The 17,837-nt window shown below is 43.4% G+C and overlaps 1 protein-coding gene across 5 annotated transcripts in view; it reads left to right on the plus strand.

Moving 5' to 3' along the window:
* Window positions 1–17,837, plus strand: part of trappc9 (trafficking protein particle complex subunit 9) — a 1,144,460-nt gene that overhangs the window by 29,787 nt on the left and 1,096,836 nt on the right. For all 5 annotated transcript variants that reach the window (XM_068031733.1, XM_068031737.1, XM_068031736.1 and 2 more), the window contains exon 3: window positions 11,859–12,004. In XM_068031733.1, the coding sequence (XP_067887834.1) occupies window positions 11,859–12,004 (146 nt within the window). The remainder of the gene's footprint in view (window positions 1–11,858; window positions 12,005–17,837) is intronic.

Below are 17,837 nucleotides of genomic sequence, written 5' to 3' on the forward strand. Positions count from 1 at the left end.
GATCATCTTTATTTCACCACCCTTGTGGGCAACGAGTTCTAGGCCGTTACCACCCGCTGTGCAAAAAAAAAAAAAGTGCTTCCTCATATTCCCCCTGCATTTCTTGCCCAAAACTTTCAATCTGTGTCCCCTAGTCCTTGTGTCATTTGTTAATGGGAACAAATTTTCCTTGTCTAACTTGGTAAAATTATTATCTTGTACATTTCTATTAAATCTCACCACAATTTCCTTTGTTTCAAGGAGAGCAAACCCTGTTTTTCCAATCTAACCTTGTAACTAAAATCCTCCATCCCTGGAACTATTCTGGTAAATCTCCTCTGCACCCTCTCAAGTACCCTCACATCCTTCTTGAAGTGTGGTGACTAGAACTGGATGCAATACTCCAGTTGGGACCTAATCAGAGCTCCAAAAAGGTTCAGCATAATTTCCTTGCTTTTGTTCTGTGCCTCAATTTATGAAACCCAAGATCCCATATGCTTTACTAACTACTCTCTCAATGTGTTCTGATGAAGGATCACTGAAACGTTAACTCTGCTTCTCTCTCCACAGATGCTGCCAGACTGGTTTTATTTCGGATTTCCAGCATCTGCAGTATTTTGCTTTTATTTACACTCTCAATATGTCCTGACACCTTCAAAGTTCGATGCACATGCATCCCCAGGTCCCTCTGTTCCTGCACACTCTTTAGAACTGTGCCATTAAGTATATATTGCCTCTCCCTATTCCTTCTGCCAAAATATATCACCTTACATTTGTCAGTATTAAATTCCTCTGCCACCTCTCTGCCAATTCAGTTCGCCTGCAACAGGACATAGATAGGCTGTTCATATCATCCCCACTGTTGGCTGCACCTCCTAGTTTGTTGATGGTAGCAAATTGTGAGATTCTACCCTGTATTCCAAGATCCAAGTCATTAATTTCAATAAAAAAAGCAGTGGTCCCAGCACTGACCCTGTTGACCATCCACCAGTCTGAAAAGCAACCATTTACTATGAGTCGCTGTTTTCTTCTCTTAAGCCAGATGTTTTTATCCAGTTGGGCCCTCCTATTCCATGAGCTTCAATTTTCTTAACCAACCTTTTATGTGGTACCTTATCAAATGCTTTCTTAAAATCCATATAAACAACATCCACTGCATTCCCTTCAATTAAATAAATGACTCTCAAAAGAATTAGCTTCAGGACAGGAAATAGCGAGATGTCGTAAATGATTGTTTTACAGACTGTTGGATGGTAGATGGTGGTGTTCCCGAAGGTTCAGTGCCGGGCCACTATATTTATAAAATATATGTAAAAATGACTTTGATATTGGGACTACAGAGTAAAATTTCAAAATTTGCCAGTGATACTGAACTTGGAGGTGTGGTACACAGTGAGAATGATCGCAATTGACTACAACAGGACATAGCATGTAGAATGGGCAGAAAAATGGCAGATGGAATTTAATACTGAGTGGTGTGAGGTGATGACTTTTGGCAAAAGGGATAGGAATATTGACTTAATGATACAGTTCCAAAAAGTGTCCAGGGACAGAGGGACTTGGGGGTTCATGTGCATCGATCTTTGAAGATGGCAGGAAATAGAGGCAGTAGTTAGCAAAGCATATGGGATCTAAGGTTCATAAATAGAGATATTTAATACAAAACCGGGCAAGTTGCGCTGAACTTGTATAAAGCTCTGGTTAGGTCACAGCTGGAGTATTGCATCCTGTTCTGGTCTTCACACTTTAAGAAGGATGTGAGGGTCCTTGAAAGGTTGTAGAGGAGATTTACCAGAATGATTCCAGGGATGAAGGATTTTTAGCTACAAGGTTAGGTTGGAGAAGTTGTGGTGGATCTCCTTGGAGCAAAAGAGAATTTGGTGGGTGGCAGGGAATTTAATTGTGGTGTACAAAGTTATGACCGGTTTGGATAAGGTAAATAAAGAAAAGCTGTTCCCATTAGCTGATGGTACAAGGACTCTGGGACACAGATTTAAGGTTTTGGGCAAGAGGTGCAGGGGGATGTGAGGGAGACATTTTTTACACAGCAAGTGAATGGACTGGAACTTGCTGCCTACAAGGGTTGTGGAAGCAGAGACCATAAATGATTTCAAAAGGAAATTGGATGGGCACTAGAGGGAAATATACTTGCAGGGCTTCAGATATAGAGCGGGAGAATGGGACTGATTTGATTGCTGTACAGAGAGCTGGCATAGGCTCGATGGGCTGAATGGTCCTCCTGTGTCGGAGTTCCTCAGGGAAGCATTCTCAGCCCAATTATCTTTCAGCTTATCAATGACCTTCCCACTGTCATAACAATAACAACTTACTTTTTATAGTGCCTGTAACGTAATAAAACATCTCATGGTGCTCACAGGAGCATTATAAGACAAAATATGACACCGAGCTACTAGATCAGATGACCAAAAACTTGATCAAAGAGGTCGGTTTTAAGTAGTATTTTATGGAAGAAAGCGAAGTGTAGAGAGGGAATTCCAGAGCTTAGGACCTAGGCAACTGAAGACATGTCCACCAATTATCGAATGATTAAAATTGTGGGTGCTGAAGAGGCCAGAATTAGATGAGTGCAGATATCTGAGGGTTGTAGGGCTGGAGGAGATCAGAGATAGGGAGTTGTCAGGCCATGGAGGAATTTGAAAACCAGGATGAGAATTTTAAAATCAAGACGTTTCTAGACGGGAACCATAGTAGGTCAGCGATTGCAGGGGTGATAGATGAATGGGACTTGATATGAGATAAGACACGGCATCAGTTTTAGGTGATCTCCAGTTTACACAGTGTAGAATATGGGAGACCAGCCAGGAATGCATTGGATTAATTAAGCCTAAAGGTAACAAAGGCATGAATGAGGGTTTAAGCAGCAGATGAGCTGAGGCAGGGGCAAAGTTGGGCAATGTTAGAGGTGGGAAATAGGCGATCTTAGTGCGGATATGTTTTCTGGAGCACCTCTTGGGGTCTTAGATGATACCAAGGTTGTGCATAGCTTGATTTAGTATCAGACAGCTGCCAGGGAGAAGGATGGAGTCAGTACCTAGGGGACGGAATTTGGAGCGGAGACCGAAAACAGTGGCATCAGTCTTTCCAATATTTAATTGGAGGGAATTTCCTCTCATCCCGTATTAGATGTCGGCTAAGCAGTCTGATAATTTAGCAACAGTGGAGTCGAGAGACAGGTGGTGATGTGGTAGAGCTGGTTGTCGTCAGCGTACATGTGGAAGCTTGTGCTGTGCTTTAGGCTGATGTTGCTGAGGGGCAGCATGTAAATGGGAAAAAGGAGGGGCCAAGGACAGAACCTTGGGGACATCAGAGGTCATGGTGCAGGAGCAGGAAGAGAAGCCATTGCACTTGATGCTCTGGCTACGATTAGATAAATAAGAAAGAAACCAGATAAGAACACTTCCACCCAGCTGGGTGACAGTGGAGAGGCATGAGAGGAGGATGGTGTGTCAAAGGCTGCAGACAGGTCATTAGGGATGGGCAATAAATGCTGGCCTCTTATGAATGATCTCAAAAAAAAAGGAGAAGGGATAGTTTACCTTTATCACAGCCCCATAACATGTTGTCCGTGACTTTGATAAGAGCCTTTTTGGTTCTGCGACAGGGGCGGTAGCCTGATTGTAGGGATTCAAACATGGAGTTCCAGAAAAGAAGGATGCGCTGATTTAGGAGGCAACAACATGTTCAAGGACTTTGGAAAGGAAAGGTAATTTGGAGATGCGACAGTAGTTTGCAAGGACAGTAGGGTCAAGGGTTGGCTTTTTGAGGAGAAAGATGATTTTAACTGGGAAAGGGAGAACACCAGAAAAGAGAGAGAACCGTTAACCGTATCGGTTAACATGGGGACCAGGAGAGGAATTTGGGTGGTCAACAGTTAAATGGGAATAGGTTTGAAGGATGAGCAGGTGGGTCACGTGCACAAGATGTGCTTGGAGAGGCACGAGGGGAGATCAGAGAGAAACTAGAGAAAGATGCGAGTTCAGGGCTAGGGCAGGAGGGAGCCTTAGTTTGACCCGATGGGCCAGGGGAAGGGAGGGCAGAGGCCGCTGATAGGATGGTCTCGATCTTGGTGACAAACAAATCCATGAGCTCCTTGCACTTAATATTGAAGGTAAGGATGTAGGGGACAGAGGAGAGTGGTTTAACAATACTGTTAGCAGTAGAGAAAAGAAGCTGGGGTTTACCTTTGTATTCCAAGATGATCCTGGAATAGTGACCAGATTTAGTAGACATGAGCAGGACCCAATAGTGTTTCATGTGGTCCAGCCAGATCTGGTGGTGGATGGCTAAACCGGTTGTCCGCCATATCCTTTCAAGTCTGTGGCCCTTGGACTTGTGTAGGGAGTGGAGACGAGGGCTGAACCAAAGGAAATGTCCAGGGTGAAGGAGAGTTATTGTGTTTATTGGAGACTAGGGCATCAAAACTGGAGGTGAAGGTGCAGTTCAGCAAATCAGTAGCTGGAGTAGCAAACAGAGGGCGAAAGGCTGGACAGTTGGGATTTTGAAAGTGCAGTTGTAAGTGAATTGGGGGATAGTTTTTTTTTTCTCCAGGGGCAGGTACCGAAGGAGGTTGGTTTGGGGAGAGGAAGTTGTGGGGGGTGGGGGGTGGTGATGTGCTTGAGGAGAAATATAAGAAAGTGATTGGAGATGGCCTTATCTGTGATTGATACAGTGAGACTAGCGAGACTACGCAAGATGGCCAGGTCAGGCGGATGGCAGTGAATATGTGTTGGAGAGTTTACAGGGAGGGATAAATTTTAGGGAGGATAAAGAGGCCAGTGAACTCGAGAGAGAGAGAGCATATGAGTTGTTCTGGAGGTTGAAATTACCCAAGATGAGAAGTCGTATGGTGCAGAGACTGAGGGAGGAAAGCAGTGAAGATGCCTTGGTGAGAAAATTTTTATTGTACTTGGGAGGGAGATAGAGAATGATGATTTTAAATGAGATATGAGCAGGGTGGAACAGGGTGCGGTGCTCAAAGGGTAAGAGTGAGGCTGTTTGCTGTTAATTCTACTGTGTTCAATTTCATTCTCGACTCTTCTGATAATGAAGGACTCAATGCCAGGTTACAGCAAGACTTGAATAATATCTAGGCTTGGATGAGAAATGACAGGTAATACACGTGCCACATAACTACCAGTTAATGACCACCTTGAATAAGAGATCTCCATTTTGCCTTTAATGGCACGGCCTTGTGTCTCCCACCATCAACATATCAGGAATCATCATTGACTAGAAGTTTAACTGCTCCATGTTTACAAGAGGCAGGGCAGAGGCTCGGTTGTACTGCAATGTGTAACTTAACCTCCTGACCTCTCAAAGCCACTCCGCCATCCACGAGGTTCAAGTCAGGAGTGGTGGAATACTCATTGCTCCCTTGGTCGGTTGCAGCCACAGCAATATTCAAAGCTTAACTTCATCCAGGATATAGTTTGTTTTGTGCTGTTGTAATTAAATTCAATATCCACCTCTTCTGTCACCAATGCAGTGTGGCTGCAGCAATGCACCAAGGTTACTTGTACAATTCTTCCCTCCCCACTGTTCTTTTTATCTTCAGTAAGGATGTGAGACAATGTTGTAGGAGCATTAGCCTCTATGTTCTGCTTTAAGTTACCACCCTGACTTGGACATCGATCGTTGTCCTTCAATCATTACTAAGTCAAATCCTGAAATTCCCTACTTAACACCGTTGCAAGGGTACCATGAACACAAGGATCATATTGGGGCTGGAAAATAACTGGTATTGCCCATATGCCAAGAGCAAAGAAAATGCCCAGTAGATATTTCAATCTTGTGGTTCAATCATTGCATAAACTGCAAGAGGAGCTTCCGCTGGCAAATCAAAATTATTTGAGTTTGATTGCAATACTCCCTGAAATTAAACCCAAGTGATTTTTCTTGGTGCCAATTTGGTTCGATAGTTGTACTTTGACCTACAGAGTCAAAAATTATTTTTAAGCCCTGCTTCAAGGACAGAGATGGGAATCTATGTGTGGAGCCAGAGGAAATGGGTGAGGTACTAAATGAATACTTTGCATCAGTATTCACCAAAGAGAAGGACTTGGTGGATGAAGAGCCTAGGGAAGGGAGTGTAGATAGTCTGGGTCATGTCGATATCAAAAAGGAGGAGGTGTTGGGTGTCTTGCAAAGCATTAAGGTAGATAAGTCCCCAGGGCCTGATGGGATCTACCCCAGAATACTGAGGGTGGCAGGGGAAGAAATTGCTGGGGCCTTGACAGAAATCTTTGTATCCTCATTGGCTGCAGGTGAGGTCCCAGAGGACTGCAGATTAGCCAATGTTGTTCCTTTGTTTAAGAAGGGTGGCAAGGATAATCCAGGAAATTATAGGCTGGTGAGCCTTACATCAGTGGTAGGGAAATTATTACAGAGGATTCTTTGGGACAGGATTTACTCCCATTTGGAAACAAACAAACTTATTAGCGAGAGACAACATGGTTTTGTGAAGGGGAGGTCTTGTCTCACTAATTTGATTGAGTTTTTTGAGGAAGTGACAAAGATGATTGATGAAGGAAGGGCAGTGGATGTTATCTATATGGACTTCAGTAAAGCCTTTGACAAGGTCCCTCATGGCAGACTGGTACAAAAGATGAAGTCACACGGGATCAGAGGTGAGCTGGCAAGATGGATACAGAACTGGCTCTGTCATAGAAGACTTTTCTGCTTTTCTGAATGGAGGGCTGTGACTAGTGGTGTTCCGGAGGGATCAGTGTTGGGACCTTTGCTCTTTGTAGTATATATAAATGATTTGGAGGAAAATGTAGCTGGTCTGATTAGTAAGTTTGCGGACGACACAAAGGTTGGTGGAGTTGTGGATAGTGATGAGGATTGTCAGAGGATACAGCAGGATATAGATTGGTTGGAGACTTGGGCGGAGAAATGGCAGGTGGAGTTTAATCCAGACAAATGTGAGGTAATGCATTTTGGAAGATCTAATGCTGGTGGGAAGTATACAGTAAATGGCAGAACCCTTAGGAGTATTGACAGGCAGAGAGATCTGGGTGTACAGGTCCACAGGTCACTGAAAGTGGCAACGCAGGTGGATAAGGTAGTCAAGAAGGCATACGGCATGCTTGCCTTCATCGGTCGGGGCATAGAGTATAACAATTGGCAAGTCATGCTGCAGCTGTACAGAACTTTAGTTCGGCCACACTTAGAATATTGCGTGCAATTCTGGTCGCCACACTACCAGAAGGACGTGGAGGCTTTGGAGAGGGTACAGAAGAGGTTTACCAGGATGTTGCCTGGTCTGGAGGGCATTAGCTATGAGGAGAGGTTGGATAAACTCGGATTGTTTTCACTGGAACGACGGAGGTTGAGGGGCGACATGATAGAGGTTTACAAAGTTATGAGCGGCATGGACAGAGTGGATAGTCAGAAGCTTTTTCCCAGGGTGGAAGAGTCACTTACTCGGGGACATAGGTTTAAGGTGAGAGGGGCAAAGTTTAGAGGGGATGTGCGAGGCAAGTTCTTTACATAGAGGGTGGTGAGTGCCTGGAACCTGCTGCCGGGGGAGGTGGTGGAAGCAGGTACGACAGCGACGTTTAAGAGGCATCTTGACAAATACATGAATAGGATGGGAATAGAGGGATACGGTCCCTGGAAGTGCAGAAGGTTTTAGTTTAGGCAGGCATCTAGATCAGCGCAGGCTTGGAGGTCCGAATGGCCTGTTCTTGTGCTGTGCTGTTCTTTGTTCTTGGCTTGAGTGCATAATCTCAATTTATGCTTCTGTGCAGTTACAAAGGAGTGCTGCTTTGTTTGAGTGGTTAATTTCAGGCCACGTTCAATCACGTATCCATACCTTGATCCTTGGTGAGGAGCTTATTATGACCGAGACTGGAGGAGTGCACTTTTTCCAGTTCCACTTCCTTATGGGTCACACCATATATTTAAATGTTTACCCAGTTACCGTTATGGCCAATTATGTAATATATGTATTATATATTTCAGAATAAAATCCATAAACTAGGCTTCTTGGATAAACAACTAAATTATTAATTGATTATAAAACAAGATTTATTCAGTAAAGATGCATCAGCACAGTAATATGAAAGTTCCCTTTTTACCTTAGCCCCTCATATACACACACACACACACACACATACAGGTTAACGAAAAAATAAAGAACTTTTCTCTTTACAAAAAGAAAAAAAATATATACTTTGGCCAAATACTTGTTAATTCTTGAAGGAAGAAAGGATAAGATAGGCCAGGTTCTCCGCTGGCCTTTTTTAGTCTGGCTTCCGGATACTCAGATGGCTGTGACTGGGATTTTTTTGGAGCAGTTCTCTTCAGACGACGTTGAGGATTAGTCTGGCAGGCTTTTCAGGAGAAATGCAGAATCAATTTCTCCAGTCCACACACACCGGATTCTTAGGGTTTCTCAAAGAGGTGGAAAAATGATGAGCTGGTGCTTTCTTTCTCAGCAGGCTGACCCCAACTGACTCATAACAATATCCAAAATGAAACCAACTCCTAACCATCATAAATCATGACGTCACTTCTCTGTAAACAACTCCTTCAGTCGCCAAGGCTCTTGCTGTTTATTTAGCTTAAGGCATGTGACATCCAGTAACGGTTTGTTTTTAAACAAACTTCCCCAAGTCCTTCCAGTGACCTTTTTTAAAAAAAAAGGCCAAGTCCAGCATCTATGCAATCTCTCATGGAATTCAGTCCCAAATGAATCCATCTCCACAATCTTCAAACACGTGTCCTCAAGAAAATATAAAAAAAAAGGAAGCACTTTCATAACGTCTCCATCCTTGGAAGAATAAAGCACGATTTTTAAGTACATTTCATTGCAAAGAGTGGGAAAAAAATTAAAATGCATTTACACACTGATTATCATTCACTCTTTACCTGTAATGACTACAGTTATGCTCTGTACCATCTTTGTACTCAGATAACTCAAAGCAAGAGTAACTTTTTGACCAAGCATCAGCAATTGCATTGTTTTCCCCTGCAGTGTGGATAATCTTTAAGTGATAGGGCTGCAATAATAAATTCCATCGAAATAGTCTGGTATTCTGGCTTTTGTTTTTTCCACAAAGTCTAGGGGGTTATGACCAGTATATGCCAGTGTCTCTCCTGTAGTCGTGGCAGACCTAGACTTCAAAATGCTTAAGAGCTAGTAATAAGTCCAGGGTTTCTGTTTCCACTATTGACTGTTTCTTCTTGTGTTGATGTAGCTTTTTGGAAAAGTATCCCACTGGCTTTTCTATACCCGATTCATTGTTGTGTAACAGGACTGCACCGACCCCCAGGCCACCAGCATCATTGCTACCTTGAAGGGCTTAGTGAAATTTGGGGCAGCCAACACTGGTTCATTAATCAAAATGGCTTTTAGCCTCTCAAAAAGATGCTTGGCACACCCCTGACCACGCTACCTTGGGTTTCTTTTTTTTGTAACAAATCTATCAGTGGAGCCTCTCTAGTACTAACATTTGGTACAAACTTGTGGTAGAAACCACGCATCCCCAAAAACCTCATTATTTCCCCTTTAGTCTTAAGGGTAGGGAACTCCATCAATACTAAAACTATGACCTCTTGTTCTAGATTGCCCCACCAGAGGAAACATCCTCTCTATGTCTACTTTGTCAATCCTCTTAATCATCTTATATACCTCAATTAGATCTCCTCTCATTCTTCTAAACTCCAGAGAGTAAAGGCCTAAACTGCTCAATCTCTCTTCATAAGACAAACCCCTCATCTCAAGTGAGCCTCCTCTGAACTGCCTGCAATGCAACTGCATCCCTCCTCAAGTAAGGGGACCAAAACTGTACGCAATACTCCAGGTGCGGTCTCACTGATGCCTTGTACAGTTGCAGCAACACTTCCCTACTTTTATATTCTATTACTTTAGCAATAAATGCCAAAATTCCATTTGCCTTCCTTATTACCTGCTGGACCTGCATACTAGTTTTCTGCGATTCATGCACGAGGATCCCTACGCACCGAAACACTCTGAAGTTTCTCTCCATTTAGATGATAAATTGCCTTTCTGTTCTTCCGACCAAAATGGATAACCTCACACTTACCCAGATTAAACTCCATCTGCCAAATTTTGGCCCATTCACCTAACCTATCCATATCCATTTGTAAATTTCTTTAATGCAACTTCGTATCCCACCTATTTTAGTGTCATCTGCAAATTTGGCTATAGTACCTTCTATCCCTGCATCCAAGTCATTAATACAGATAGTAAATAGTTGGGGCCTGAGGACCGAACCCTGTGGCACTCCACTAGTTACATCTTGCCAATCAGAAAAGGACCCATTTATCCCGACTCTCTGTTTTCTGTTGGTTAGCCAATCCTCTATCCAAGCTTAATAAATTGCCCTTGACCCCATGTGATCTTACCTTGTGTATTAACCTATTGTGCGGCACCTTATCAAATTCTGTAAGGATTTCACCCATTCTATGATTCTTTGCCATTGACAGAGAGTTGTAAATCTCTGTAGTTGTAACTGTAACATGCCAATTTGATTTTTTTTGTGCCCTTAGGTGAAAGTGGAAATAGTGGTTCTAGTTCAAATGTAAAATTATTTATATTGAAATGGCATTGTAGCTTGTTTTGTTTCGAAGACTGTTCTGGTTTCATAAACCAAATTGTTGTTTAATTTAGTGTTGTTGACCAGATCGAAAAACAAGTGCGGTGTTCAGTTTGGATTATTCTGGTGTTCATGAGTCCACTCTTGGGCAGTCATGGTTTTATTATACAGATGTTAAGATGTAATGTAAATGTATTTTGACATGACAACTGTACTGTGCTGAATCATAGTCACTGCTGAATTGTTCCTTTTGAAGAATAATTACACCCAGCAAATAATTTGTGTCTTTCTTTGCACTGAGCTTTGAAACTGGCTTTGGAAGTTATTGCGATAATGAGCAAGAAGGTGTGTGGTATTGATCTCCAAGTAAATACAACATAATATATCATTTTTAGTTGACTGAATAGTATGTCTTTTGAAAGTGGGGCAAATTTTGTCCATTTCTTAATTTTTTGAGCATAATTCAAATCTGGCTCAATTAATATGTCTTTCATTATCCTTCCATTTTTGAATTGCGCATCACCTGTGGAACCTTCAGGTGAGAGATCATTCAGTATCCATGTGGAGAGCCTTTTGTTGGTGGTAAAAATCCATCGACGCCTTATGTACTTGGGAAATTTTACTCAGGGACTTAAAACTTCAAATCAGAATGTTTCTATTTATTAACTTTCAGAAAGAAATAATCTTCATAGTGTTTCAAGTAATTTTTGTTTCATTTAAAATGATTGAAGATAGGAACATACTTTATCATGAGAACCTTGTTCCTGAAAAGAGGGAATTCTTTTTATATTTCTGCCATTTATTTCAATAAGTGTGTTATGCATTATAAACTGTTTGAACTGGAGATGCTAAAATACTGAAAACCACATACCATTTGGTGAATTATTGAAATTCGATTATAATTTAAGTCTTTTGGTTTAACTCTGGTTGAACGGAAAACCAGCTGACAGGAATTGTGTTTAACGTCATAGCTGTATTTGTCTCAATTGGGATGAGAGCCTAGTAATAAAGTGTTGGTCCTTTTATGCCGTGAACTGATGAGATTTCATAGTATATTGTTCATTGTAATCTAATGTACATCTGAAACAGAACATGTCTAAAATATTACGTTTTTAGCAAATACTAGTTAATCTACATTGCAGCTTTAGTATTGCTTTATTGACCGATGCAGAAAAAGAAATTCAAAATGTTGAAGCTTATCGTCAAAAGTACTAGTAAATGAGCATTAAACTCTCAAACTATGCATGTATTGGAGCCATATTGCTATAACAATTATTCTATTTTACACTATAGACATTATAAGAAGCGTTGTCAGGGCAGAATGCGGAAACATGTTGGTGACCTTTGCTTGCAAGCAGGCATGCTGCAAGATGCTCTTGTGCATTACCATATGGCTGTAGAACTTCTTCGATCTGTGAATGACTTTCTTTGGTTGGGAGGTGAGTTTCTTGGTGCAGAAGGATTAAATTAATCAATGCTGTAAATTGCAAATAATTGTGCATAAGATCTTCCATTACTCGTCTGTTTTGTTTAAAGCTAAGACTAACATTTCAAAGTATGGTCATGGTGGCTTTAAAACAAACCATGGATTTTAATTAATAAACTTTCTAGTTTCTTTCACAAAGGACATTGATTTTCTTTCGTGGCAAATCATTTTTGTGTATCCTTTGACCACTGAAATGGAGAAATGAACTGAGAAAGTATATGGGAGACAGCAGGCTGGAAACACTGGTATCAGAAAGGGGCATATTACAAAGATTGAGGAAGCTTAATGTAAATATGGTACAGTTTCAATCGAAGGGTGATAGGGAAAAAGAGAGTGCAGATTATTTCACCATGAATTGGGTAACACCCCAGTGCATTGACAAGTCACAAATATGACCCCCCCCCCCCCCCCCCAACTTGTGCCCTGCACTTTCTTCAACCACAACCCCCAACTTAAAAAAAAAAGGAGAAAAGGATGGATTCTATTTCAAGAACTGAGCTTAATTGTGGGAAAAGGTTTTTTCAGCCTTAACTGAGGGATCATTTGAAAGAACAAGGTCTGATTGGAAAGAGCCAGCCAGCGTTCATTCAGAAGGGCAAGTTGTTTCTGGTCAGTTTACTGGAGTTCTTTTAGGAAATGACCAATTTGGTAAGTAGAGTTAGTGGATTATGTTTGCTTGGATTTGTAGAAGGTAATTGGCAATGTTGAATGTAACAGATGAACAACATGCATTTCCAATGGATAAGTGGCAAATTCTTAAATTGTGAGTGGCTGAAGGGTGAAAAACAAAAGGTGGTGGTGCATGGAGAGATGCTGCAGTAGAAACTGATTACTAATGGGAGTCCCACAGAGGTTGTTGTTGGGGCCACTTTTTTTTTTATATAGGAGACTTAACAGATGGAATGTTGTCCACAGTTTGCATATGACACCAAATTGGGTGCAGTAGCCAGTGAAGCAATGAAGAAATCTAAAGGGAACTGGATGTGTGAGGTCAGTGGCTAAAGAGGTGGCAGATGGAGTTCAAAACAATAAATGTCAAGTCATGAGATTAGGTAGAATAAGCAAGAATGCTCTATTATCTCAAACTTGTTATCAAGTCGGCGGGTTTTGATAACCAGATCACTTGAAGCAATGTTGTGTTTGCAGGTGGTCCAGGGAACAAGTAAAATGTTGGCGTTTATAATAATGGTGGGGGGAGGGGGATGTGCTTTGTAAGTGAAGGGCAGTATTGAGGTTGGTGAGGCTGCATCTAAAGTAGTTCGTTCAGTTTTGATCTCTATTAGGTGAAAGACGGATTATTATTGGAGGCAGTCCACAGGAGCATTTTGAGGCTGATTCCTAAGCTAAGGGGGCTGAGTTCTGAGGAAAGGTTGTGTACTCTGGTATAAGATGAGGGAGAGCTTGATAGTGATCTTTAAAATTTTCATGGGTATGGGGAATTTTTACCCAGGAAATTTTATAACATTGAGCATAACAGTTGGGGTCTAAGTGATAGTTTGAAATTGAAGGTATCAAAGAGAGGTAAGAAAACGAGGCAACACCGTTTAAAAAGAGGTTGATGGAATTGTGGAGCATAATATCAGCTGGAGTATTCGAACACAAGGCCTTAGCAAGTTTTTAAAAAGGACTGAATAATTTCTTGTTTGTCCAAGTTATGTGGGCCTATTCGTTCTAGGATTGTGGCGCTCCCACATGCTCAATTTCTGTTTCACCATGGCTATACGCTGCTTCCAGTTTCTGGTGCATGCCCTGGCTCCTCCAAACCCGATATATTTTCGGATACTGATGGCATCAAGGAATATGGGGATAGTGGGGAAAAATGGCAAAGAGTTAGATGATCAGCTGTGATCTGTTTGAATGGCGGAGCAGGCTTGATGGGCTGAATGGCCTTCTCCTGCTCCTATTTTCAATTATCCTAGTCTGACCTGATGGTGAAGGAGACTACGGATTAGTTGACCAGTTCCCAAAGAACATGGCCTTGCTCTTGCTCTTGATTTACTTTGGCTCCCGAGGCCAGTTCGAACTGGTCGCAAATGCTCATCAGTCTGTGAACTGACAGCAGATCCGAGCAGAAGACGGTGACGTTGTCCATGTACAGAGAGGCTTTGACCTGTGTGCCTCCGCTGCTTGGGATTGTCACCGCTCTTATCCCCGCATCCTGCCTGATGGACTCAGAAAACGAACAAGACGGGAGGGAGAACAGCCGTGCCTGAGTCCAGATTTGATTGGAAAACTTGCCAATTCGCACCCATTGATTAAAACTGTGCTACTCATTGTGGGTTCCCTCCCATTACCCTATTTTGGAGACTACGTCCATCATGAGGGTGTGTGATATTCTGTCAAAGGTCTTCTGGTCCAAGCTGATGACACAAGTGTCCACTCCCCTGTTATGTACTTAGGCAATCGCATCCCCGAGGAGCACGAGGCTATCCGAGATCTTCCTGCTGGGTGCAATGCAGGAATGAATCACCAGCCCCAAAATAGACTTGACCTGATTGGCCATGACCTTTGGACAGAATTTTGTCGTCCACATGAAGCAGTGAAATGAGCCGCCAATTCCTTATTTCCTCCCTCTCCCCCTTCTGCTTGTAGATGAGGGTGACTATGCCTTTCCTCATGGATTTTGACATGCTGCCGGCCAGAAGCATCATCTTGTATACTTCCAGCAGGTCTGGGCTGATCAGATCCCACAGAGTCGAATACAACGCGACCAGTAAGCCGTCACTTTCGGAAGTTTTACTTGTCTTGAAGAATCTGATGGCTTTTGTCAACTCGTCCAGAGTTAGCTGTTTGTCCAGACTGTCTTGCGTACAATCATCCAAGACCTCTGTGAAAGAGGACTGGGAGGCTGTGCTGTCTGTGGACTTCACGTCGGACAGCTTGACCTAAAAGGATTTGCTGATCCTGAGTATGTGTCAGACAACGATGATGTTACTGAGCTGCCCTCTTCCTTCAGACGGCTGATCACTGATCCCTCTCTGCTTTTCTGTGTGCACCCCCTCCTCTGGGATCACCCTGCTCTCTGCCTCTTTTTTTTTTATTCGTTCATGGGATGTGGGCATCGCTGGCTACGCCAGCATTTATTGCCCATCCCTAATTGCCCTCAAGAACATGGTGGTGTGCTACCTTCTTGAACCGCTGCAGTCCATGTGGGGCACGTTACACCCACTGTGTTGTTAGGAAGGGTGTTCCAGGATTTTGACCCAGCGACAGTGAAGGAACGGTGATATAGTTCCAAGTCAGGATGGTGTGTGACTTGAAGGGGAACTTGCAGGTGGTGGTGTTCCCATGCATTTGCTGCCCTTGTCCTTCTAGGTGGTCGAGGTCACTGGTTTGGAAGGTGCCGTCTAAGGAGCCTTGGTGAGTTGCTGCAGTGCATCTTGTAGATGGTACACACTGCTGCCACTGTGCATCAGTGGTGGAGGGCGTGCATGTTTGTGGATGGGGTGCCAATCAAGCGGGCTGCTTTGTCCTGGATGGTATCTAGTTTCTGAGTGTTTTTGGAGCTGCACCCATCCAGGCAGGTGGAGCATATTCTATTACAGTCCTGGCTTGTGCCTTGTAGATGGTGGACAGGCTTTGGGGAGTCAGGAGGTGAATTACTCGCTACAGGATTCCTCGCCTTTGCCCTGCTCTTCTGGCCACGGCTTTTAGATGGCTATTCCAGTTCAGTTTCTGATCAATGGTAACTCCCAGGATGTTGATAATGGGGGATTCAGCGCTCGTCATGCCATTAAATGTCAAGGGGGGTTGGTTAGCTTTTCTCTTGTTGGAGATGGTCATTGCCTGGCACTTGTGTGGCGTGAATGTTACTTGCCACTTATCAGCCCAAGTCTGGATATTGTCCAGGTCTTGCTGCATTTCGGCACGGACTGCTTCAGTATCTGAGGAGTTGCGAATGGTGCTGAACATTGTGCAATCATCAGCGAGCATCCCCACTTCTGACCTTATATGATTGAAGGAAGGCCATTGATGAAGCAGCTGAAGATGGTTGGGCCCAGGACACTACCCTGAGGAACTCCTGCAGTGATGTCCTGGGGCTGAGATGATTGAACTCCAACAACCACAACCATCTTCTGATGAAGGGTCACAGACCTGAAACCTTGACTTGCTTCTCTCTCCACAATTGCAGCCAGACCTGCTGAGTATTTCCAGCACTTTTTGTTTTTATTTCAGATTTCCAACTTCTGCAGTCTTTTACTTTTATTTTAGTGTGTATTTCACTGTCACTTCTGTTCCAGGAATGCACAGCCATCTTTCTTTGCGCTAGGTACAACTCCAACCAGCAGAGAGTTTTCCCTCGATTCGCATTGACTCCAGCTTTGCTAGGGCTCCTTGATGCTATACATGGTCAAATGCTGCCATGTTGTCGAGGGCAGTCATTCTCACCTCACCTCTTGAGTTCAGCTCTTTTGTCCATGTTTGAACCAAGGCTGTAATGAGGTCAGGAGCTGAGTGGCTCTGACGGAACCCAAACTGGGCGTCACTGAGCAGGTTATTACTAAGCAAGTGCCACTTGAAAGCACTGTTGACGACACCTTCCATCACTTTACTGATCGAGAGTAGACTAAGGGGGGCAGTAATTGGCTGGGTTGGACTTGTCCTGCTTTTTGTGTACAGGACATAACTGGGCAATTTTCCACATTGCTGGATCGATGCCAGTGTTGTAGCTGAACTGGAACAACTTGGCTAGGAGTGTGGCAAGTTCTGGAGCACCGGTCTTCAGTACTATTGCCGGAATGTTGTCAGGGCCCATTGCCTTTGCAGTATCCAGTGCCTTCAGTTGTTTCTTGATATCATGTGGAGTGAATCGGATTGGCTGAAGACTGGCATCTGTGACGCTGGGGACTTGAGGCCGAGATGGATCATCCACTCGGCACTTATGGCTGAAGATTGTTGCAAATGCTTTAGCCTTATCTTTTGCATTGATGTGCTGGGCTTCCTCATTATTGAGGATAGGGATATTTGTGGAGCCACCTCCTCCAGTTAGTTGTTTAATTGTCCACCACCATTCATGACTGGATGCGGCAGGACTGTAGAGCTGATCCATTGGTTATGCGATCGTTTAGCTCTATTGCATGAACGAAGAACAAAGAACAGTACAGCACAGGAACAGGCCATTCGGCCCTCCAAGCCTACGCCGATCTTGATGCCTGCCGAAACTAACACCTTCTGGACTTCCGGGGCCCATATCCCTCTATTCCCTTCCTATTCATATATTTGTCAAGATGTCTCTTAAACGTCGCTATCGTATCTGCTTCCACCACCTCCCCTGGCAGCAAGTTCCAAACACTCACCACCCTCTGTGTAAAAAAAAACTTGCTTCGCACATCCCCTCTAAACTTTGCCCCTCGCACCTTAAACCTATGACCCCTAGTAACTGACTCTTCCACCCTGGGAAAAAGCTTCTGACTATCCACTCTGTCCATGCCGCTCATAACTTTGTAAACCTCTATCATGTCTCCCCTCCACCTCCGTCATTCCAGTGAAAACAATCCGAGTTTATCCAACCTCTCCTCATAGCTAATGCCCTCCAGACCAGGCTACATCCTGGTAAACCTCCTCTGTACCCTCTCCAAAGCCTCCACGTCCTTCTGGTAGTGTGGCGAACAGAATTGCACGCGATATTCTAAGTGTGGCCTAACTAAAGTTCTGTACAGCTCCAACATGACTTGCCAATTGTTATACTCTTTGCCCCGACCGATGAAGGCAAGCATGCCGTATGCCTTCTTGACTACCTTGTCTCTCTGCCTGTCAATACTCCTAAGGATTCTGCCATTTACTGT

Source organism: Heterodontus francisci, chromosome 5 (assembly GCF_036365525.1).
Source record: "Heterodontus francisci isolate sHetFra1 chromosome 5, sHetFra1.hap1, whole genome shotgun sequence".
NCBI lineage: Eukaryota > Metazoa > Chordata > Chondrichthyes > Heterodontiformes > Heterodontidae > Heterodontus > Heterodontus francisci.